Source organism: Gloeophyllum trabeum (genome assembly GCF_000344685.1).
Source record: "Gloeophyllum trabeum ATCC 11539 unplaced genomic scaffold GLOTRscaffold_00006, whole genome shotgun sequence".
Taxonomy (NCBI): domain Eukaryota; kingdom Fungi; phylum Basidiomycota; class Agaricomycetes; order Gloeophyllales; family Gloeophyllaceae; genus Gloeophyllum; species Gloeophyllum trabeum.
The window spans coordinates 1,208,061-1,227,679 of NW_006920415.1; the positions used below are offsets into that span (position 1 = coordinate 1,208,061).

A 19,619-nucleotide genomic window follows, 5' to 3' on the forward strand; every position below is an offset into this window, starting at 1 on the left:
CCACCGGCTACAGACGCGTACCCCTTCTGCTTATGATAAAATCTGCATAGCCTGATGGTTTTAACTTGTAAGTTTATTGTATCAGTCTGTGAGATTGAAATTGCTGGGTTATTGTAAAAAAAATGTGGTGAGTAATCGAAGCTGTCTGTCCAATTGGGGTCACACGAACCCATTGAAGCCCCTTCCGTGCCCTCCCCCTAACAGTTTCCATGGTCAATACTACTGGCATTGCATTGAAAATGTGATGGACAACTTGAAATTCATGGAAACTACTCTATTCACGTCATCAATATCCCTGGTATGGTACAATAATATGTGCATAACAAACTGTATTTTATGGATTGAAAGCATAGCCGCCATTGCCTTTCTCGCTCAATAACAGTTGCGGTGTGGCGATTCCCCAGGCTCAGGTGGCGTGGCATCCCCTCACGTGCCCAGACATTCGCCGAACACGTTCGCGAACGCGTTCGGCGGGCGAACCTCCCAGTCGCCTGGACGTTCTCATGAAGCCAAAGGAACGTGACTAGGTCACACAAGCGATCGGTCACGTGTCACCTTCCACACATCCCACGTGACCCTACTTTTTCCCTCGAATCTGCTACTGGAGACTTTGACGGGCCTGCTCAGCGTCCTTGACGCTGCCCTGTATTGCACTCACCCCAGCCTACCTACTATACCCACGCACACTGCTTGAAGGTTGACGAGGTACCGTCAAGGACATGTCAAGACATCTTCTCCTTCCCCCGGCCCTGCTTGACTTGACATGGCTTCGCGTGTCGAGCCAGTCTGGACTGAACCCTACTTATCACGCAATGCATGTAGACGTCTTCCGAGGCAGGTGCTTCGCGCGGCATATGAGCCAGGCAGCAGTTGCGTATGCGGCGCCCGAGGACGTGGAGAGCGTGCCGGTCAATAATACGCTTTACGGACGGTGTGTGTCCTCGCATCTTCTTACCGTTCAGAGTCCAGCAGGACTTACTTTGAGATCCAGCCGTAAAAGAAGAGGAAGTAATGGGCTAGCTGTGCGCCAAGGCAGCGCACTTTCGGACCTGGACAGACGTGTAGAAGCTCTGAAGAATACTGTCCTGGTCGAAGTACGACCAATTCACCTCATCTTGTGCATGAACTCACCTATGGTTACTTACAGGAATCTATGATGGACGTCCCGCCATACACCGAACAGCAGCTCCTCTCCATCTACGAAGACCTGCTAGCTGTCCCCAAACCCGAGGAAGAGCAAGCTCCCACTCCCGCTCCCACTCCCCACGCCGACGCGTCAGAGGTTTCTGTTAATGTCGAGGAACTCGATCGAATAGCACTCGAAAAGGTGTCTGGTCGACTTCTGTTCGAAACTGACTTCCCGTCGACGTCCGAGGTGGTCGCTCCGTCTTCGATCGTCGACCGTCTCCTCTCACAGTTGCAGTACTTCATGGACAACACGGAGCGGTCTACTTTTCCCATCAAGAAGTATGTGAGGCCGTCTGACTGGCCGTCATTAGTACGAACTGCTGTACGTATTTGTTTCTCGTGCTGAGTGCTGGGGGCCTAATCTGTTCATAAGGTTCGGGATGGCGACATCCAAGCCGGGGAGAGGGCACTATTTCTTGCTGATGTACGTATTTCCTCCGCCTCTCCCAGGATAACAGGAAGGATTGAACCCATTCAAACAGCAATTTGGGGTGGCGATACCCGAAGAGGCTATGAATGAAGTCTTGAACTTCTACGCCAGAGCAGGAGACGTACACAAAGTAGAATCGCTCATGCACCAATTGATAAAAGGTGCGTACATAACCTCCCGGCACAACCTCAATTCTCACCTTCCGCCCAAAAGGTGACCCAACCGAAAGCCAACGCCACATCCACATCAAAGCCCACCTCGCCTCTACTCCCCCGCAAACCATGCCCGAAGCCGCGCTCTCCCTCCTGCACGCCTACGAATCGCGCGCGCTCCCCGCCCCGATGCGGACCTACACGCGCTGCATCACCGCTCTCCTCTCGCTCCCCTCCGCCGCCGCGCGCGCGCACGCGTGGGACCTCTTCGCGCACATGCGCTACGCGGCGCACCCGCAGCCCGACGCGCTCCTCTACGCACTCATGATCCGCGCGTGCCCGCCCGACGAGCCGCAGCGCGCACTCGACCTCTGGGCGGAAATGACGCTCGACGCGCGCCTCGAGCCGACGCGCGGCGCTTACAACGCGGCGATACGTGCGCTGGCGCGGAGCGGGGAGGAGGCGTACGTGCGGGAGGCGTTCAGGCTCGCGCGGGAGATGATGGACGGGTGGCGCGACGCGCGGGGTGTGCCGCGGTTCGAGCCGGATGAGCGGACGTTCTGCGCGCTGCTGGAGGGCGCGAAGCGGCTCGGCGATTTGGCAAGGGTGAGGTGGATACTGGCGGAGATGGTGAAGGAACGGGAGGGGAGGGAGGGGGTGGTGATTGGGGAGGAGGTGATGATGCACGTCTTCCACGCGTATGCGGCGTACAGGCCGCCCTTTAAGCGGACGGATACGCGGATCGTCGAGGGGGAGCGTGAGGGTGAGCCGTCTGGTGCTGAAGAGCGCGGCGAGGAAGAGGCGGCGCAGCAACACGAGCCGGGTCCAGTAGTCGCCAGCGAGGGGAAGACGTTATCGCATGTCCCCCCTCAAAGCCACGGCGAGACCGTGCGCGAAGCCGCCTTCCTCTTCTCGCGCATCACCGAGCCGCGTGACGGCGCCCCGCGCAACCCCTTCGCCGCCGTTGCGCTCACCACCAGGCTCCTGAACTCGTACCTCTCCGTGCACTTTGCGCACGCGCCGCTCGCGGACGCGCGCGCGCTCTGGCGCACGCTCTTCGCGGCACACGGCGTGCAGAAGAGCGCGCGGACGTACGTCGAGGCGCTCGAGTGCTGCGCGGGCGGGCGGCAGCGGAAGCGCGAGAAGGGCGAGGCGGCGGCGTTCGCGCGCGAGATCTGGAGGGAGTGGCGGGGGGTGGAGGCGCGGTGGAGGCAAGGAGAGGAGGGGACGGGCGTGCACCCGCGGATGGTGGAGCGGATGCACGCTGCGATGATCAGGGTGATCACTTCGTGCGTGGCCTCTCATCCTGGCGTCATCTGTTCTAAGTAACTGATTTTTTTTCACACAGCGCCGGCGCCCTGGACGACGCCCTCCTGCACCTCGCCGCCTTCGTCCATCTCTATCCGCCGCACGCGCTGCGCGAGCCGCCGCCGCCTTCGCCGCTGCGCTCGACACGCACGGCGCTCGACGCGCCCCGGCCGCTCGTGCGCCTGGCGGGCGTGACGGAGGTCGGCGACGATGGCGTGCCGCCGCTGCTGACGTTCGCGGACGTGGAGCTGCTGCACCACCGGCTGGTGGCGGCGGGCGACCGCGAGGGCATCGCGTACGTGAAGTGGGTGTGCAAGGCGTATGAGGGGGCGTTGAGGGAGAGGAGGGAGAGGGTTATGCGCGCTGGGAGGGGGGGCGAGGCAGCTTAGCGGCGTGAGGATAGTTGGCTGTACGTGATATAGTAGTATGATGGTTAATTGGATACATTAGCACTATACGATACATGGTAGCATTCGTCACACATAGTACATGGACCCGAGAGTCGCAGCCCAGTCGGGGTCACTGTCTACTAATAGTACTGCGGCGTCTGCCTGGACGATGAGGGACGTGGGTGATGGCCTGAATACCACGGTGGTACCGATCGGCGGTGTATGCGTCCCGTGCAGGTAGTATGCCTAGTCCAACCGTGATTTTAACGTCAGTGTACGCAGGAGAGCAGTGATAGTTATACGATCAGTCTAGCGAGCCCGGGCGAGGAGCCTCTCGCGTCCGGCGCACTAACCTGCAAGGAATGGGGATCCCATACGTTGTCCTCAGACCGCCATGTTATCGTGAGTCGCAATTAGGGACAAGCAGGAAGCACCAAAAACCGCGAACACAACAGCGCCTCCGTCCCAGGCTCGCCAAGCGCGACAGGGAACCACGGCCGCCAGACGTGCACCTCCCTTCCCTCCCGAAAGTCGCCCTCCTGACCGTCACCGTTGACGAGGAAGGAGAACAGCTGCGTGTCCTCCGAGTCCGTGCGCGTGTTGCACAGGATCAGCGCGGAGTGGAGGGTATGGGCGCGCGTGGGCGCGTGCGTGAAGTGCACGGGGCGGAGGATGCGGACGCACAGGTCGGGCCGGATGTGTTGGGGGTCTTTGAGGAAGAGAGCGGTCGAGGTTTGCGAACGGGCGAGGATGTGACTAGCGCGGTCGGCGAGGCGGCCTCTAGGGTTAGGGTTAGGGTAAGGAGGGCGAATAGTACAGGAGCCGGGAACGTACCGGAGGAATTTCTTCTTCGTTGGGCTGCCGTGGATGAGGTGCGTCGTCTCGTCCGGTATCGCTTCGTGGTTGTTCTCCTGGAGGAGGCTCACAATCGCATCCATGTCGTTCAGCGATGTGATGGGTACGCCGCTCGGGGCGGGCGGTTTGAGGAGGACCGGGGCGGGTAGAGCGTGTAGATTGCTACGTGATGGTTTCGTGTAGAGGACGGGAGCGATGTGCGCAAGGTTCCGGAGGGGAGTGGGTGTAGAAGTAGATGGAGCATTGGGCGCGGTCGGCAGACGGAGGTCACAGGAGATGCGGCGCATGCGGTGCTCGCTGGTAGAAAGTGAATCCTGTACTTGAGGTGCCTGTATGGATGGAGGCTTCATCACCTTCATGTGCGCCGTGGACGTCTTGCCCTTTGCATCCCGCACGCCTGGTGGGTCTTGCACAGGCTGAAACAATGGGCGGGATGCAGCATTGCTGATACGTGGCTTTGGACCTGGCTTTGGTGGGGCGAAAGGGTCGTCAAAGGACGAAATCACGGGCGCCGGTTGTCGCTTGAGTGGTTTCCTCGCAGGCTGACTAGGACCGACATCAAAGCCATTTGGAACGGACAAACGCGGTCGCTTGGACGGACGCGTGCCCTAAAGTGTATTAACATCAGTAATCGAGAAAGAGACTCCCGAGGAGCGGGCAACCTCGTTAGCAGTGCCGTCAGTCATGGTGGCGGAGAGCAAGGGACTGCGGCACAGCCACCAAACAGCCACAGTAACATTCGCGAAGCCACACTCTGATTTGCGATGCGTAGTACAAGCGTAGTATTGCGTTCGCGAGTCTCAAGTCAGCTCAAGTCCCGCACTCAAGTGGACGAACTACTCAAGCAATTCCGCCATCACAATGCAGACAATGCAGGCATACTACTCAGCAAAATTCGAGCGCGACTGGTAGTCCTGAAGGTCGAGAAAATGTACCCAAATCTCCTACTTGCGATTTGTGTCCTTCTTTGACTTGGATTCTTTGCTCGAGGCAGGCCCTGGTTCACTCTTGCTCTTTTCTGACGGGTTAGGCTTCTTGACATCTGGGTTCGTCGGTTTGCGTTTTGGCGCTACGCTGGATACATTCTTTCTGGCTGGTGCGCCTACTCCTCGCTCGTTCGATCCCCGCGGATATGCGTCGCGGCCTTTCTGATCATCCCAACTACCAGTGATCCTGGAAATATTCTGTGAACTCCCGTGTGCATTCGGTGCATCCGAGCGGCGCCGTGCTTACACGTTCTTCGCCCAGTCTTCAGCCTCAGGCTCGGATTCCTCGTCTACTTCGCCGGTCTCGTCCACGGACCCTTCAGATTTATGCTCGCTAGCCACAGTCAACACGGGATGAAGGGGATGAAGGGAGAACGTGCCTGTCGTCATCCTCATCTTCATCCTTGTTATCATACATGTAACCCTCTTCCTCGTCCCCGAAATAGGTCGCCATCGTCTGAACGACACATGAACTATCATGGCCTTACGCACTCGGATAATAACGCACTGATGATCTCTACGAGGAGACTGGTGGGGTTTCTGAATTCTACACTGACTGACACTGACTACTTGCAATCTTTGGCGCTTAGCGATATCGTCAAGAGGGAAAACCAGGGTTATCACGGCGTCTTTACAGGCCAGAGCGCTTACTATCGGAACTTCTGTGGCCTCTTTCAGACATCCACACGACAAACCCCGTATGAACACTCAGCCGATGCGGAAAGTCGGGGCCTAGCCGGGCAGCAGCAGTTTTACCTGGCGTCTCTGGTAACCGACCCGCAGGATTCCTTCACCGACACGGATATCTCGAACATCAGCTCGTTCTTATCCAGCAGGCCCAAGAACTCTCGCAGTGTATACATTATTTGGCGCTTCCTGACACTCGCGCGTTCCCGCTCGCGGATACTGCCTCACTGTCTTATCTACAAGAAGCCGAATTCATAACGGTCGCCGCCCGCCAATGTCGCTGATGAGGGAACTTGACACGCTGTTCCAACGTCAAGTGCGAATGTGTTTGGAAGGCGGGATCATGGTGCCGCAACGCTACCATGTCTAATTTTTCTTTCCATCCTTCTCCGAGTTATCATCTCTGCTGGGGCGGGCTACTTTCTTATCCTTGTCCTTGTCTTCGTTCTTATCCTTGTTCTTGTCTGTTTTGGGTTCCTTGGGCTTCCCGGATACCGGGCGGATCGCTGGGGCTCCTACGCCTCGCTCGTTTGGACCTCGCCGACTTGGACTCCGTCCTCTTGGACCGTCTCTCCTGTTCAAAAGAAGGACCATGAATACTGGAGGCCTGCCGTTATTTGGTTCACGCCAAGTCGTACTCACACATTGCGAGCCCAATCTTCGACGTAGTCATCTGCATCCGACTCCATCTCCTCCTCTCGCTCCCTATTCCACTCCTTAGTTAATTGCCATGTCTGCTTATAATCGGGAAACATACATGTCATCGCCGTTTCGATCATCGTCCTCGTCTACCTCATCACGCTCCCTGGATTGCCAGTGAGCCAGTTGACGGTTTGTTGGTCGAGGAACGTATACCTTTCATAGTCGTTCTCCTGCTCATCGTCGTATCCCCAGTGCCTACTGCCCATGTTTGAGTAACTTCGATGGTTAAAATCGAGGCTTCTGGGGTCGCCAATGCCTATCCCTTGAGGACGCTGGTACGAGTGCAGGGAAGCCAGCTTACTTCATTTATAGGCCATCCCGCGCGCTTGTTATCGGGAGGCGCAGTCAATTTAAGATCGACTGGTTTCCACGCCGCCTTCGCAGGCGCCTAAACCAGAACGACTTGTGCGTTATGTTCGTGGCGGTACGTACGTAGCGGTTGGATCACTATCACGCGCGAACTGGGGAGAGTTGTCTCTGCGGAAGTTGCATGGAGTCACATATAGCCTCCATAAACTTCAGGGCGAGGTGGATGGGCCCCTTTCATTCTGGGGGCGATAGAAAGGCGCTGCTGCATGCATAAGCAACAGCCTGGGTTTAGTCCGGCGCCAGAATAGCTCCACGCATTGGGACGCTCGCTGCAGTAAGCCCTCATCAGTAAGTTCCAGATCCTTGCTCCCTTTGTATCGTCATCACGGAGGTGTCCCCGTACCTTGTTGGCGTTTGCTTCTCCGTATCGCAAGCAGGCGCTTGTCAACCCGGCATGGTATGCATTGTTCATCTTTATTAAGCAAGCAGCACCACCCTGTCCGAGTCAGCGATGCACGGAGCGCTGACCGGTCAGCTTCGTACCGCAGCGTGGTATCCCTAACCCGTTTGCCTTTCGATTGTCTCCTGTTCCCTCCTGCTCCTCCGGATCCTCATCGGCATCTGTCTGTGAACTCCTAGGTTCATCAGTAGTGTTCTTGTTATCTCGCTTCTTTGAGCACCCGCTGGCAAGGATTCTTCCGCTGGCTCTTCGACGTTTTCTTCGCGGACACCTTTTAGCCTGCGGTATGCCCATACCTCTAGTTGTTGTATCCACATCTGCTAATCTTTCTGTGGACCCCGTCTGTATCCGCACGACGGTCTGTCAATGCCCCTCCAGGGCGGATGAGTAGTGCCTCTCACGCTCTGAGCCCAATCCTGTGCCGCCTCATCGCTGACGTCCCCCGGGTTAGAATCTCCTACGCTCTCTCGGAATGAATACTTTGAGCCGGCCTCTGGAGACCGTTGGCAGATTACACATCCATCCTCTCAGCACCGAGCTCCTTGCTATCGCTCTCATCTCCCCATCGCCACTCTCATAGTCACTGATATCGTCACAGTTGGGCATTTTCAAGTGAGATTGGACGAGGATGCGCCCTTCTCGAACCTGCTAATAACTGCCTGATCGAGGTTCCGTCTGCGGTGCGTTTAATTCGTCGACGCACCGCGTCTTGAACCATTATAGGCGCCCGTGCTTCTCCATACCTGATTGTGTAGCTATGACTTCCCACTCTAATCGGCCACTGCCACCGATGGTATCCTGTGCCTCATGAAGTCGAAACTCGGCGCGACGGATCGACGGCTCATCAGTACTAATTAATGTGGAGTACCGAAGCCGCAGCAAGCGCTACGCACGTTAGCTGCCCATTTCAACATCGGATTTTGCTCTCGGGTTCCCTTATTCCTCGCCGCACCACTAAGAGTTGCCCACGGCATCTTAAGTTGAGGTGGGGGCAAGACAAATGTACTCTTGTGTGCAATCACTACAAACGTAGACCTTGGGCATACAGGAAGTCGGCCACTGTTAATATCTGCAGGTCCTTTCAAATTACGTGCGTTCTGATTATGAGTCCATCTCGATCCGTGAAGCTGAACCAGGAAGGCTCATCGCTGACTGCGCAGAGCTACGTCTTCTTGCTTGCAGAGGTGGGTGTATCAACCTTCTTGCTTGGCTGTTGTTTGGGATTGCTGGATCCGCCAATGTTACCAGTGGAACGAGCCATTGGATTCGTTTTACCCTGTGAGGTATTTTGACCTTCAGCTTGCTTGCCCTTAAACTTCCTTCCACTTGTGGTGACGTTGGGTTTGGCTCCCGGCATACCCCTGTGCCCGTTGCTCGCCTGGACTGGCTTCGACCTATACACTCTGCGGGAGTGCGGGAGTCAGCACAACACCCACGCGAGTGGACGTCAGAGCTTACATGCCCCGTGCCCAGTCGTCACAGTCAGTACTACTTGACTCCTGGTCCGCCATGCCGTCATCACTGGTGAACTATCGTCAGCTTCGCGGCTAGTCTGCGAGGATGACCACCAACCTTCCAAACTCCTCATCATACCAAGCTGAGTACGGGGACATCTTTATACTGACGTGAAACGATGTTAGTGGATTTGACGATGCTCTGGCGGCAGCTGGTCAAAGTTGACCAGGGGGCGAGGAGGGAAGAAGCTTGCGTACTTTCTGGGGACTTAATGGTTCAGGGTACGTTTTATAATTTGGCGAGGACGAATCTCTTTGTTCATAAAACACTTGAGGGTACACAGCAGCCGCATGTATCGTTGCATTGGATTTGCCGATGCGCTGCTCGTAGAATGGTTTCGGCGTGGAGAGGACGGAATATATGCTCGTCGCCACTGCCACGGGTGCCCTGACTAGAACAGCGGTACCTGCAATTTATTGCAACGTTCGGCTACGTCGACCTGAGTGCAGCATTTGTGGCCACTCTCCTTGCCGCGCCTTCTTCATCTCCTCGAAAGCGCGGATGGTACCACCGTCCTGTATGAATGTGAGTATTAAGCATCCTAAGGGTAGCTTCCTGTATTTCCTTCACTGCATACCTGATAGAAGGTAATCAATCAACCTATGAGACACTCTGAGGTCCGTGCAGGTGCTCAGCTTTCGGCAGGTTATACTACCGGAATTACCTCCTCAAGGTCAGCCTGCCGTTCTAGTCAAACCCCTGTGATATGGCTGGAACGCAATGGCATGTGTCGGCCTCCTGTGCAACAGAGTGCCATACTCGCGATGGCTCGTGATTATGTGGAATGTGCTACCCTCGCACAAGCAGCAAGGAAGGTGGCAGAGGGTTGTGGGTTGTGGGTTGCCCAAGGGTACGCCGCCCGGGTCGGATAAGAGGTTATATCCTTCAGAGGCCAGTACAGAAGCAATGGAAGGGCAGTGCGACGTGGGAGTCCGTAGAACTATTCTGGATCTCGCTGCATACTATTGGCGCTGAGGGGAGGGTTGGCCAACAGGCATCCGATCCCGAAGAGCACTCAGCGGCGGAAGGTCCTGCCGATGAATGCTCCAACATCGCCATCATCTCTTGTGCATACCGGGCCATTCCCGCCAGCACTGCCAAGGAGCTCGGGCTGTCCTTCGAAAGGAGCAGATGAAAACTTGGAGTCACGGGGTATAGAACGACAGGTAAAGCTTATCTGACTCGACGTTTGGCAGAATGTAGCACGGGTAACAATGGCTAGCAAATAGCCCGCACCACATAATTCATAGCTTTACACATCCTGTACGACTAACCTGTACAGACCAATCGTGGACAGCATGTCGTGACATCTTGTCAGAAATCGGAACTTGAATGGAACAGTGTCCATCACATAGCAGGGCTCTCGCAGAGATTTTCAAGCAGTGCTTTCATCCGCTGCCTCGATCATTCTGACCCACAGCCCTTCCTGTGCACGAGAATGTATCTCAGGTGTCAGCGAGAACAATAGTGGGGAGAACCGTGCTTACCCTTGCAGAGGGTCAAATGCTGCGCAGACCATATCTTCTCCACCGACTTGCGTTCATGGCCGGTCGCCCAGCTTACTGGTGGCTTCGAGGACTCGGGCTGTGCGTCTGGCGCGAGGGAGATTTCGGGGAAATGTTGGAGGAGGCGACCATCATGAAGGACATCTCGTTGTAGACAAACTAGATATTGGAAGGCATTTTCAGAGAGAGACGCCAGATGAGCTCGAGAAAGAAGCACCTGTTGCCCCAGACAGATCCTTGGCCCGGCGTTGAAGGGCAGGAAAATGAACGGGTTTGCAGGCGTTCGTCCATGAATCTATCAGGGTCGAACTGCAAAGCTACGAGGATGCCGGTACAGATTGTGTTATAGCTTGTAATAGTGGTTGCTTATATATCAGGTCCCGAGAGATCTGTCCGGCGGTGCATAAGCATCACTGAATATGGCACCCTGACGTATCGGTCGCATTCAGCAAGGACGCCGAGGCGAATAATGCAAAATATCTAGCCTTCTTCCAGCCAGAATGTAGTACGGCTTCCTGTCTGGTCTCCTGAAAGGCCAGGTGGTAGCTGTAATCGAAGTCCTAGATACCCCGACGCTTCAGTGGTGAGGAATATTGCAGTAAAGCAGGGCGCACCGGATATTCATCGGACTGTCACGCATATCTCGTTAGCATTGCGGACGACTGTGGGACCGGAGGGCGGCTTACACCTTATGGGACAGTCCCAAGGTTTCTGCCAGTGGATGAGACCGCATCAATTCTGGTACCATCAACGTGACGAAACGCGACATACCGTTTATTATTGCCCTCAAGTACTTCATCACCCTGAGATCGTCGTAGCTAGGCCACCTTGAGGGCGCTACCTTTGCAAGGATCTCCTCCCGTAGGCGGTGCAGGACGTCTGCATGCTGCGACAACATGTAGAGGGTGAAGGTCAAGGTCCCCGCCGTCTGCATATCCTTAGTAAATATCGGATGCATGCAGCACGATAAACGATGTCTACTGTATCGCGGCCAGCCACGGGCATGTTGAGGATCTCATCCTTCAAGATAGTTTGATCTGGAAGGGAACACCTTAAGTCAGGACACTCGACCGCGTCGAGGATTCCTCCCGACATTCAGTATAATGCACCAAATGGTCCAGCAACGTTTCCCTTCCTTCAACTCCCTCTCCGCGCCGCCATCCTCTACCACTACCTTATAGCTCTCCTTTATCTCAATGGCGTCCTGCAGACTCGGCTCAATAAACGCATTGATCAACCACTTCTTCGCCGAGTCCGGGCAGAAGTCGACTCGAAGAGCGCCCCTTCTTCACAAAGGACCCAATCAGTCACTTCCATATCTTTGATCGCAATGCGGAAAACGGCATTGACCAGATGAAGGCCCGCTTCAAGGAAGGCTACGCCGTCGACCTCCAAGTACATATCATCCGCGCATAGCCTCTCACTCCATCCCTATCAACCTTACGCTAGAACCTGATGGCGCTATTTTCGCTGGACTCCGCGACTAAGTTCTTATTAGGGCACCATGTGCACTCCCTCTCGGCGGGATTCCCCTACCGCGAGTCCGCCGTGCACTCCAAGTACGCGAACGAAGCAAACCTGAGCCACTCATTCCACGGTTTTCGTCAAAGCCTTCAGCCACGCACAAGCCAGGATATTCATGCGCGGGCGCTTCGGCTCCGCGTGGCCGGGTCATGGAACGTTGAAACCTATTTGCATGTACCGATGAGAACGAGAAGACGGGAGGGCCTTAAGTCAAGCCTATAGTTAAAAACGCACTTCCACATCTCGCCTGAAACGCAACCGCCAGGTATGCTGCGACGAATGCGTGCGATGCAAATTACCATCTGAATTGAATACGCCGGTCCCGAGGACAGACTTCATCCGTTTCTGGAATGCTGCACCTGATACACGAAGTGAATGGTAATATCCATTGGACTCAAGTAAATTTACCCTTCTCGAAGTTATTGAACTCTGTCGCCAATATTGCCTAGTAGGGCCCAGGTGAGCCGACCAGTAGGCAGGTCAGTACCAAGTTCTCAGCTACCTTGATATGTTCGGGTTCTACCTGTGACTATTTATAACATGGAGGTCAGCGTGCCGATGCTATATGGTCCTGATGAACTATAGTCTATACTCGCCCGATTCTCTCCAAGAATCCGAGAATGGAATATGTCTCCATAGTCCTGCATGTATCGAAGTAGATTGTCTCCTAGAGTAACAATTTCAGGATCAAGTCCGAGGACCCGATAACGTGCGTAGCATCTACCCGGAAGATTATCTATGAAGGAATTCATATTATCGTAGACGATATCCAAGCCAAGAGGCCACTTGTGCACCAATTTCGTGGGCATGACAGCCCCCACTGCTGCTGCTGCCCTGTTGTCCAGGTAGTCATTCACCCTAGGAGATATTATTGCATAGGTAGGAAGGGCTGACATAGACAAAAGCGTCAGGAGCCATCCTGCAACTTGCAGCCCATAAGCACGATCCGCGATGTCGTTTGCGATATACAAGACAGCTACAAGACAGGCGCCCGAGTAGAAAGATAAACGGGACCAGGGAGAACGGAATCCGTGTCAGTATCTGGTGAGCAAGTCATTCATCCCATAGCTGCGCAGGAGAACGAGCTTCAAGTAAGCCTTTCCCAGTTGGTCTCATGATGCGGCGGGGGTGGCTGTGCTACCCCACAAACTCGCCGCCAACACAACGGCTGTGGCACCAGTTGAGGGTTAACTTCAAGACTTGCAGTTCGAGGAAGTGTATTATACATCTCGCATGCAATATAACTGAGTTAAAACTGTGCCATATATAAGCCTAAGATGCTCAGCGGAGGAAACAAAAGAGCTCCGATCTTCATTGGCAGGACAGTTCTCCCTGATGTCAGTTCGCCTTAGGCTCGTGATCATCCTGTCGGGCAGAATATCGGTTCTGCCTGGATCTCTTGTAGAATGCGGTTACGAGCCTAGTCTCACCTCAATCACAGTGCACCGGCTCGTACGGAGGACCGGGAGCTGTTTGAAGTTGATGAGGGAAAGTGCAAGCCCAGCTTCAGGGCACGGTCGTTGGTCTGGCTGTATTGTGATGCCCTCCAATATTACAAGTTGACCAACTGTGGTTCTGGATTGGATAATGACTGTAGATAGTGACTGTACGAGTATACATCTGGTATGCTCAAACATGACTCATAACTGGGTACCGTCTCTCGGTGTATACATTTAGAGCGAGTCATTTACGGTACGTACTTAACAACAACATATCGTACCTGACCAAGACCCCCTTCCACAGGGTCCAACATCCAGCAATCCGTGGCCGCCGGACTACTTCGCAGGAGGCACATAGTCTCGACTGAGATCGATCTGGCCCTTCAAATGCACATTCGTAATCCGCGCCTGCCTCTGCCTCGGCGCGCTCTTCTTCCCCTTCTTCTTCGTCACGGGGCCTTTGGGCGCAACAGACTCGGCAGCAGTTGCCTGGAGTCCCTCTGCAATGGGGAGTTAGCACTGTGTTACGCCATACGTACACCAGCACAGCACATGCCGTAGTGATCCACTACGGACGTGTTGCACTCTAATGAATCTTTATATCGCGACGCCACCCGATGTATGCCTGACATCGGGTAGCGAATGCGAAGGAAAGGAGGAATAACAACCGACCAGATGCAAGTTGCCTGATAAGATCGGGCTCTTCTGGTACCGTCAGAGAGTGCCAGAGATCCTGGAATTCTAAGGGATATTCAGCCGTCAATGTTCATCGCTGGCTAAACAACCCTGACCTTTCTCGACAGGCCTGCCCTCCCCCTCTTGGGTAGACTTTATCTCGTTCCAAAACACCATCCGCGGCTGGCCGTCCTTTTGCGTCCGCGTAACATACACCTCGCCCTCCTGCTCGAGCTCTTCCACCGCTTGTGCAGCTTCTTTCCACGATTCCTTCAGCGTACGTATTGATAGCCCGCCTCCATGCCGGGTGTGCTTCTGTATTTCTGTCAGAAGGGCGGCTTTGTTGTTGAATGTGTAGTCATGCTGGAGACCCGTTCATTTCAGGGCAATGCAAACACGAAGATCATGTAACGTACTCTATACGAGTATGTTTCATTTTTGGGATTGTACTCGATTCTGTCGTGATTCCGGAACTTCTCTAGGAGAACGCGGTCGGTGTCAAGAGGAGTGGCGGTAATGATGGCAAGGTCTTGTAAGCGCATAGGCCCAGGATTAGACTACGAGCAACAGCAACTCAATGAACGGTCGACAAGCTTGAATGAGCGTAGCCACTCACTTTTAGATGATTAACAGCATAAAGCAGCTGGGTATTTACATTGCTGCCTGTCCCCGTATCTGCAGGCTGAGAGTATACAATATCTGCCGGAGGGAGACACCTCAATCCAGCTACACCCAAACAAAAGACGACAGCACTCACTGTGCTTGGGCTTCTTCTTCTTCGCCTTGCCACCCACCACCGCCTCCTTCTCCTTCTCCTTCTCCTTCCCCTTCGACGACGAGGCCGCCCCCTCTACCACCCCCGCAGGCGCTGGGTTCGAGTGCCATGACGTGTAGTCTTGTCTATGCAGCGCAGACTTGAAAGCAGTGGTATCACGGGCGAGACTAGCCATGGAACGAGCGTCGAGTACGGTGGAGGAGAGGAAGAAGGCAGTGGCAGTTGAGCGGCAGTGAGAAACGGCCGCTGTGGCGGCTCAGACTCGAATGCTGGAGCCCGTGAGGGTCGCGTGGCAGCCACGTCCTCCGAGTCGCAAACAGAGTGGGCGAACTGATCATGACCCGAGTTCAAGTATTTCCTCACGTACACCACCACTTCCAGGACGTTAACAGCCTATCCTGTGAATCATTGTCTGCTGAATATGGCTTGAAATACTTGAAATATCTCCTTGCTTGATTGATTGACTCTGTGGCTTCAATGCCGCGTTCGCGAGAACCTCGGGAGTATTCCTGGCCTTGGGAAAATTACATTTATCAAAGTGTATGAAAAGGTCTCTTGAGACTTTCTTTGATGTTTTCTCTCTTTCTGACCTTACTGTATCTACGAGTATGGGACTGGTACTATCTGTGATTCAAGAGCTGAAGCTACTGCTCGTGACTATACAAGATCTCAACAATGACTTCCGAGCGGTCCAGTCGCGGATCAGGACATCTCCTGGACTGCCGGTGCCCTCTCCTACCAGGTCATCTTGGCAGACGCCTGCCTCTCCTTTGTGTGGGTTCCAGTCCGAACTGCTGCCTCAGGAGGTGGATATCCTCATCATCGGCTCTGGAATTACCGGCTGCGCCGTCGCCAGGGCCATCCTCAGGAATCCAAAGGGACGCGATCTATGCGTCACTGTTGTAGATGCCAGAGAAATATGTTCGGGCGCAACAGGACGGAATGGCGGACACATCAAGGAGTCGCCGTATATCGACTTCGAGAAACTCAAGAGGAGATACGGGGAACCCGCCGCTAGGAAAATAACTGATTTCCAGATGTCACACCTGCAGCGGTTACTCGATGTCGCTGAAGACATCGCCGCAACTGAAGCGTCAGAGATCAGGCGGGTGGATACTGTTGATGCCTATTTTGGTCGGAACTGCTGGGAAGATGCTGTTCGAAGATTACATGACTTCCTGGACGCCTACCCGACGGAGAAAACCCATTACAAGATATGGAATCAAGACGAAGCACGTCAAGTAAGTGTCGTGGATATTGACGCGCTTTGAACGCATTACCCAAGGAATCAGGAATTTTCTCTCACCAATGTAGACGGAGTAATAACAGGGCCAGCCGGCGCTCTCTCACCGTACAAACTGGTCACAGCTATCCTACAATCCCTTGCTCGTCAATACCCGAAATTCACAATTGAGTCAAATACTGCAGTTCTAGATATACAGGCCCCTGCCAACTTCCAATCATCCTACACCGTAAGGACATCCCGCGGGACACTCTCCGCCCAACAGATTGTGCACGCCACCAATGCCCACGTATCGCACCTTCTCCCAGGGCTCAGGGAGAAGATCCTGCCACTTCGCGGACAGATGACGTCCCTCCTGCCAGTGCCTCGCGAGCCCAACCTTCCAGGAGGGGCATCGCGCTCTTGGAGCTTCATCTACGAGAGGGGGTTCGACTACCTTACCATCCGCCCCTCTGGGCATATCATGTACGGTGGAGGATGGGCGCAGAGCGGCAACCAGGGTCTCGACGACGTCGGCGTTGCCGCTGATGATGACCAGGCGCTGTTCGCCAGTGCTCATTTGCTCGGTATTCTCCCCTCGATATTCGATCCCAAGGTCCTGAAGGGCGTGGAGGTGGAGGGCAGGTGGACGGGCTCGCTGGGTATGTCAGCGGACTGGCTGCCTTGGGTCGGTAAAGTGCCCCAGAGCGTGAGTAGAAGAAAAGGTGGAGGCGAATGGGTCTCTGCTGGATATACGGGTGAAGGGATGGTCAACGCTTGGGGTTGCGGCGAGGCCCTCGGTAAGATGATCATGGGTGAGAGGGACGAGAGACTTCCAAAGGAAATGGTTATTACGGCGAAACGGGTACAACAAGCCAATCCTGTGGACTTGTTTGACTTGCTTTAGAGTCCCATCTGCGGACTTGCTCCCCCTTGCTTTCAGCGTCCCTCCTGACGCTTAGAATTAGAGGTATAGTTACAGTATATAAGCTCGGATAACGACAGTACTTCTCGTACTTCTACAAGCATTTCATACAACAATTTGACACGTCTGACATGGTCCATTCTTGTCTCTCAGGTCGCCTGAACCTTGTAATGTCCCTTTCTGTCCTAGGAGAAAGATGTTCGAAAGCCCCTCCGCTGTTGCGCTCAATGCTCATACGTCCACTCCATAGCTCATCTTTCCTGCGGGGGTACGATCTTTCTCCGGCACCGTAGGTCCTTGTGTCAGGTGAAAATGGGGGAGATCCATCTGTTCATCCGCATTTTCGGTATGTTGGAAACTCACGCTGAAGGCGTGCGATCGGGCGGGCGCGGATGGTGCTGCAAAAGCGATTGTTGTCTTGTCCATAGTTGTTTGCTCAGCTGTCTTTCCAAGAGCGAGCATCACAATTATGAGAGTCGGAGACATGCCCTGATGGTGGCAAAGTAAAGATGTGTGAGTTATGATCACAACAAGGAACCCACCGCGGTGATAGTAGCTAACGTGGACACAAGGATCTGTAGAGTACGTGATAGTCAAGCCAGGAGATCCCAGGACAGGAAAGCACCCACGTTTGCTTCGGCTAGCCCTGGTGACGAGGAGAACCCAGTAACTGTGGATAGGAGTAACAGAAGGGAGTGTATGCCCCCAGATTCCGTTCTGTATTAGAACAATATCAGGATGTACTTCGGATACGGGATTGCAATCATACAATAAAGCAACTATATTTCTATACAGATTCGAATCGACCGTGTTTGACGCTTGTTTCAGATGCTTACTGACCCACAAAATGCGACATGCTAGTGGCAGTTATGTTATCAGAAAGGGATCATGGATGAGGTGATCAGACATACCAATCAACGTCGTCATGAGTACATTACAAGCAAATGTTGTTGCATAGAAGACCTCATTAAGGTCGTTCTGTATGTCGGAAATGACTAAGAATTCCTCCATTAAAACAGGTGATGGGCTACTGGGGCTGGCGCCTGCAGTCCTAATCAAGAGATAGCCTTTGACATAATATCCCACAAGGACGTAACCCGCGACTTTGAATATACATTAGAGGTTGGTCGGTGAGAAATTCGATGATGTCGGCTCACCAGTGCCAGCTACGATCAGTAGAGCAGGGAAGGCAATAATCAGGCGTCTGCGGCCCCAAATGATGTAGCACCGCCAAGTCTGATCACCAGGCCATACATAGTAAACGAGCGGCTCGTATAGTCTCTTGCATAATCTTACCAACAAACAGTCGGCCATAAAACTAATAGGATTGTTTCAGCGTCAACTCTATGATGGTAGCCTGTGGCAACAAATACTTTTGCGTCACGATCAAAAATACTCCAATAACAGCCACAACATTGTTGAGGTTTTGAGTGGAAGTTATCACACTGTGAAAGTCTTGAAGACCATTATCGAGGATAGCACCCTCAGCGAATGAGAATATGAGGACGACGGAGAACTTGAGCACGACTTGTGTCAATGACAGGGCAAATAGCAGTACTGTGACTGCGACAAGAGATATGCAATTCGTCCCATTGCGCCTCCGAGCGATAAGCAAGTGCACGGCCACTGCGAATACCGCCGAATATAGTCCTGCCAGTGACACAGATCAACCTCAGTCAGGCCAAGTGAAAATTCGCACTAATATACAGTGAGTTGTTCACTCACCGAAAAGTAAGGTTTGTACCTGGATGCTTGATTATTAATAAGAGTGGCTCACGGGAAAAGTATGTCTGTCTCACCCATAACGAGACTAAGTTTTGGCCTTGTATCTGCTATACCGTCTAGCACCTCTAGTCAAACAAGTTAATGCACACTCGCCTGGGCGAGTTCTTGAAAAATAGCCATAGCTTCCCTACGAGCACCAGTGGTACGTATATACTGAAGATGAGACCAGCTCAGGGCATGATACACGAAAGAAAGGCGTAGGTTTGCAGCATCTCTTATACGCGCACTGCCAAAATCATCAGCATATCGCTTGATCCACACACGCACATATTGTGGTGACGAGCCACTCAGGATCAGAATGGTGATCGTCAAGATGAAGACCAGGCATGCACTTATTATTAATCCACTGACAGCCTGAGTGGTCGCGACCAAGCTGTCATGTACGACCGCCATCGTGATATCACAAGACCCAGACAACCCTGACGGGCTAATCACAAGAAATCCAGTATCGTCCATCCAACACTTGGCGTGCAATCATGGGTTTGCCTAGGGAACAAGCTTAGACTCGGATGTCATGCCAATCCTAGGTGACCGTTGCTACAAGGTTTCTCTCTTGCGTCAATGCTGCGGCAGCGACAGAAACGATCAGGATGTGCTTGTGATCTGCGACTTACTAGGAACATCCGATTGTTGTACTAAGTATACTATGCGCTGGTTACGAACGTCGGCGGTCCCATCCATGTCGATTTGTCTGGCAAGATAGTAACCTGGAGAACAAGAACTTGAAGCTGCGCGATCTTGACGCCAGGCTACAGCCGCGGTTGCCCGAAAGTATGGAGTAAGGACCC

At 53.8% G+C, this 19,619-nt stretch overlaps 7 protein-coding genes across 7 annotated transcripts; 2 read left to right on the forward strand and 5 right to left on the reverse strand.

Moving 5' to 3' along the window:
- Positions 1-812: 812 nt before the first annotated feature.
- GLOTRDRAFT_138607 (uncharacterized protein) lies at positions 813-3,467 on the forward strand (the record flags this gene model as incomplete). The annotated part of the gene is made up of 7 exons (XM_007867682.1): positions 813-931; positions 992-1,094; positions 1,148-1,510; positions 1,562-1,612; positions 1,671-1,779; positions 1,832-3,059; positions 3,119-3,467. 7 exons carry the CDS (start codon positions 813-815, stop codon positions 3,465-3,467), a joined length of 2,322 nt encoding a protein of 773 aa, XP_007865873.1.
- Positions 3,468-3,880: 413 nt separating this feature from the next.
- GLOTRDRAFT_129058 (uncharacterized protein) lies at positions 3,881-5,008 on the reverse strand (the record flags this gene model as incomplete). The annotated part of the gene is made up of 3 exons (XM_007867683.1): positions 3,881-4,247; positions 4,302-4,930; positions 4,985-5,008. 3 exons carry the CDS (start codon positions 5,006-5,008, stop codon positions 3,881-3,883), a joined length of 1,020 nt encoding a protein of 339 aa, XP_007865874.1.
- Positions 5,009-5,266: 258 nt separating this feature from the next.
- Positions 5,267-5,762, reverse strand: GLOTRDRAFT_93389 (uncharacterized protein; the record flags this gene model as incomplete). The annotated part of the gene is made up of 3 exons (XM_007867684.1): positions 5,267-5,495; positions 5,556-5,625; positions 5,651-5,762. 3 exons carry the CDS (start codon positions 5,760-5,762, stop codon positions 5,267-5,269), a joined length of 411 nt encoding a protein of 136 aa, XP_007865875.1.
- A 599-nt stretch (positions 5,763-6,361) lies between these two features.
- Positions 6,362-6,903, reverse strand: GLOTRDRAFT_93390 (uncharacterized protein; the record flags this gene model as incomplete). The annotated part of the gene is made up of 4 exons (XM_007867685.1): positions 6,362-6,602; positions 6,638-6,700; positions 6,753-6,800; positions 6,851-6,903. The coding sequence occupies 4 exons, from the start codon at positions 6,901-6,903 to the stop codon at positions 6,362-6,364; spliced, it is 405 nt and encodes a 134-aa protein (XP_007865876.1).
- Positions 6,904-12,232: 5,329 nt separating this feature from the next.
- On the reverse strand, positions 12,233-12,455 carry GLOTRDRAFT_40800 (uncharacterized protein; the record flags this gene model as incomplete). Its single annotated transcript, XM_007867320.1, has 2 exons — positions 12,233-12,369; positions 12,419-12,455. Coding segments are annotated over 2 exons (174 nt in total), but the record flags the coding sequence as incomplete, so codon positions are not given.
- A 1,127-nt stretch (positions 12,456-13,582) lies between these two features.
- On the reverse strand, positions 13,583-15,074 carry GLOTRDRAFT_116034 (transcription initiation factor IIE, beta subunit; the record flags this gene model as incomplete). Its single annotated transcript, XM_007867686.1, has 6 exons — positions 13,583-13,949; positions 14,122-14,190; positions 14,241-14,487; positions 14,541-14,681; positions 14,741-14,823; positions 14,882-15,074. The coding sequence occupies 6 exons, from the start codon at positions 15,072-15,074 to the stop codon at positions 13,786-13,788; spliced, it is 897 nt and encodes a 298-aa protein (XP_007865877.1). The 3' UTR covers positions 13,583-13,785.
- A 433-nt stretch (positions 15,075-15,507) lies between these two features.
- GLOTRDRAFT_105783 (FAD dependent oxidoreductase) lies at positions 15,508-18,541 on the forward strand (the record flags this gene model as incomplete). Its single annotated transcript, XM_007867687.1, has 3 exons — positions 15,508-16,140; positions 16,192-16,936; positions 18,501-18,541. 3 exons carry the CDS (start codon positions 15,508-15,510, stop codon positions 18,539-18,541), a joined length of 1,419 nt encoding a protein of 472 aa, XP_007865878.1.
- Between the last annotated feature and the right edge of the window lie 1,078 nt (positions 18,542-19,619).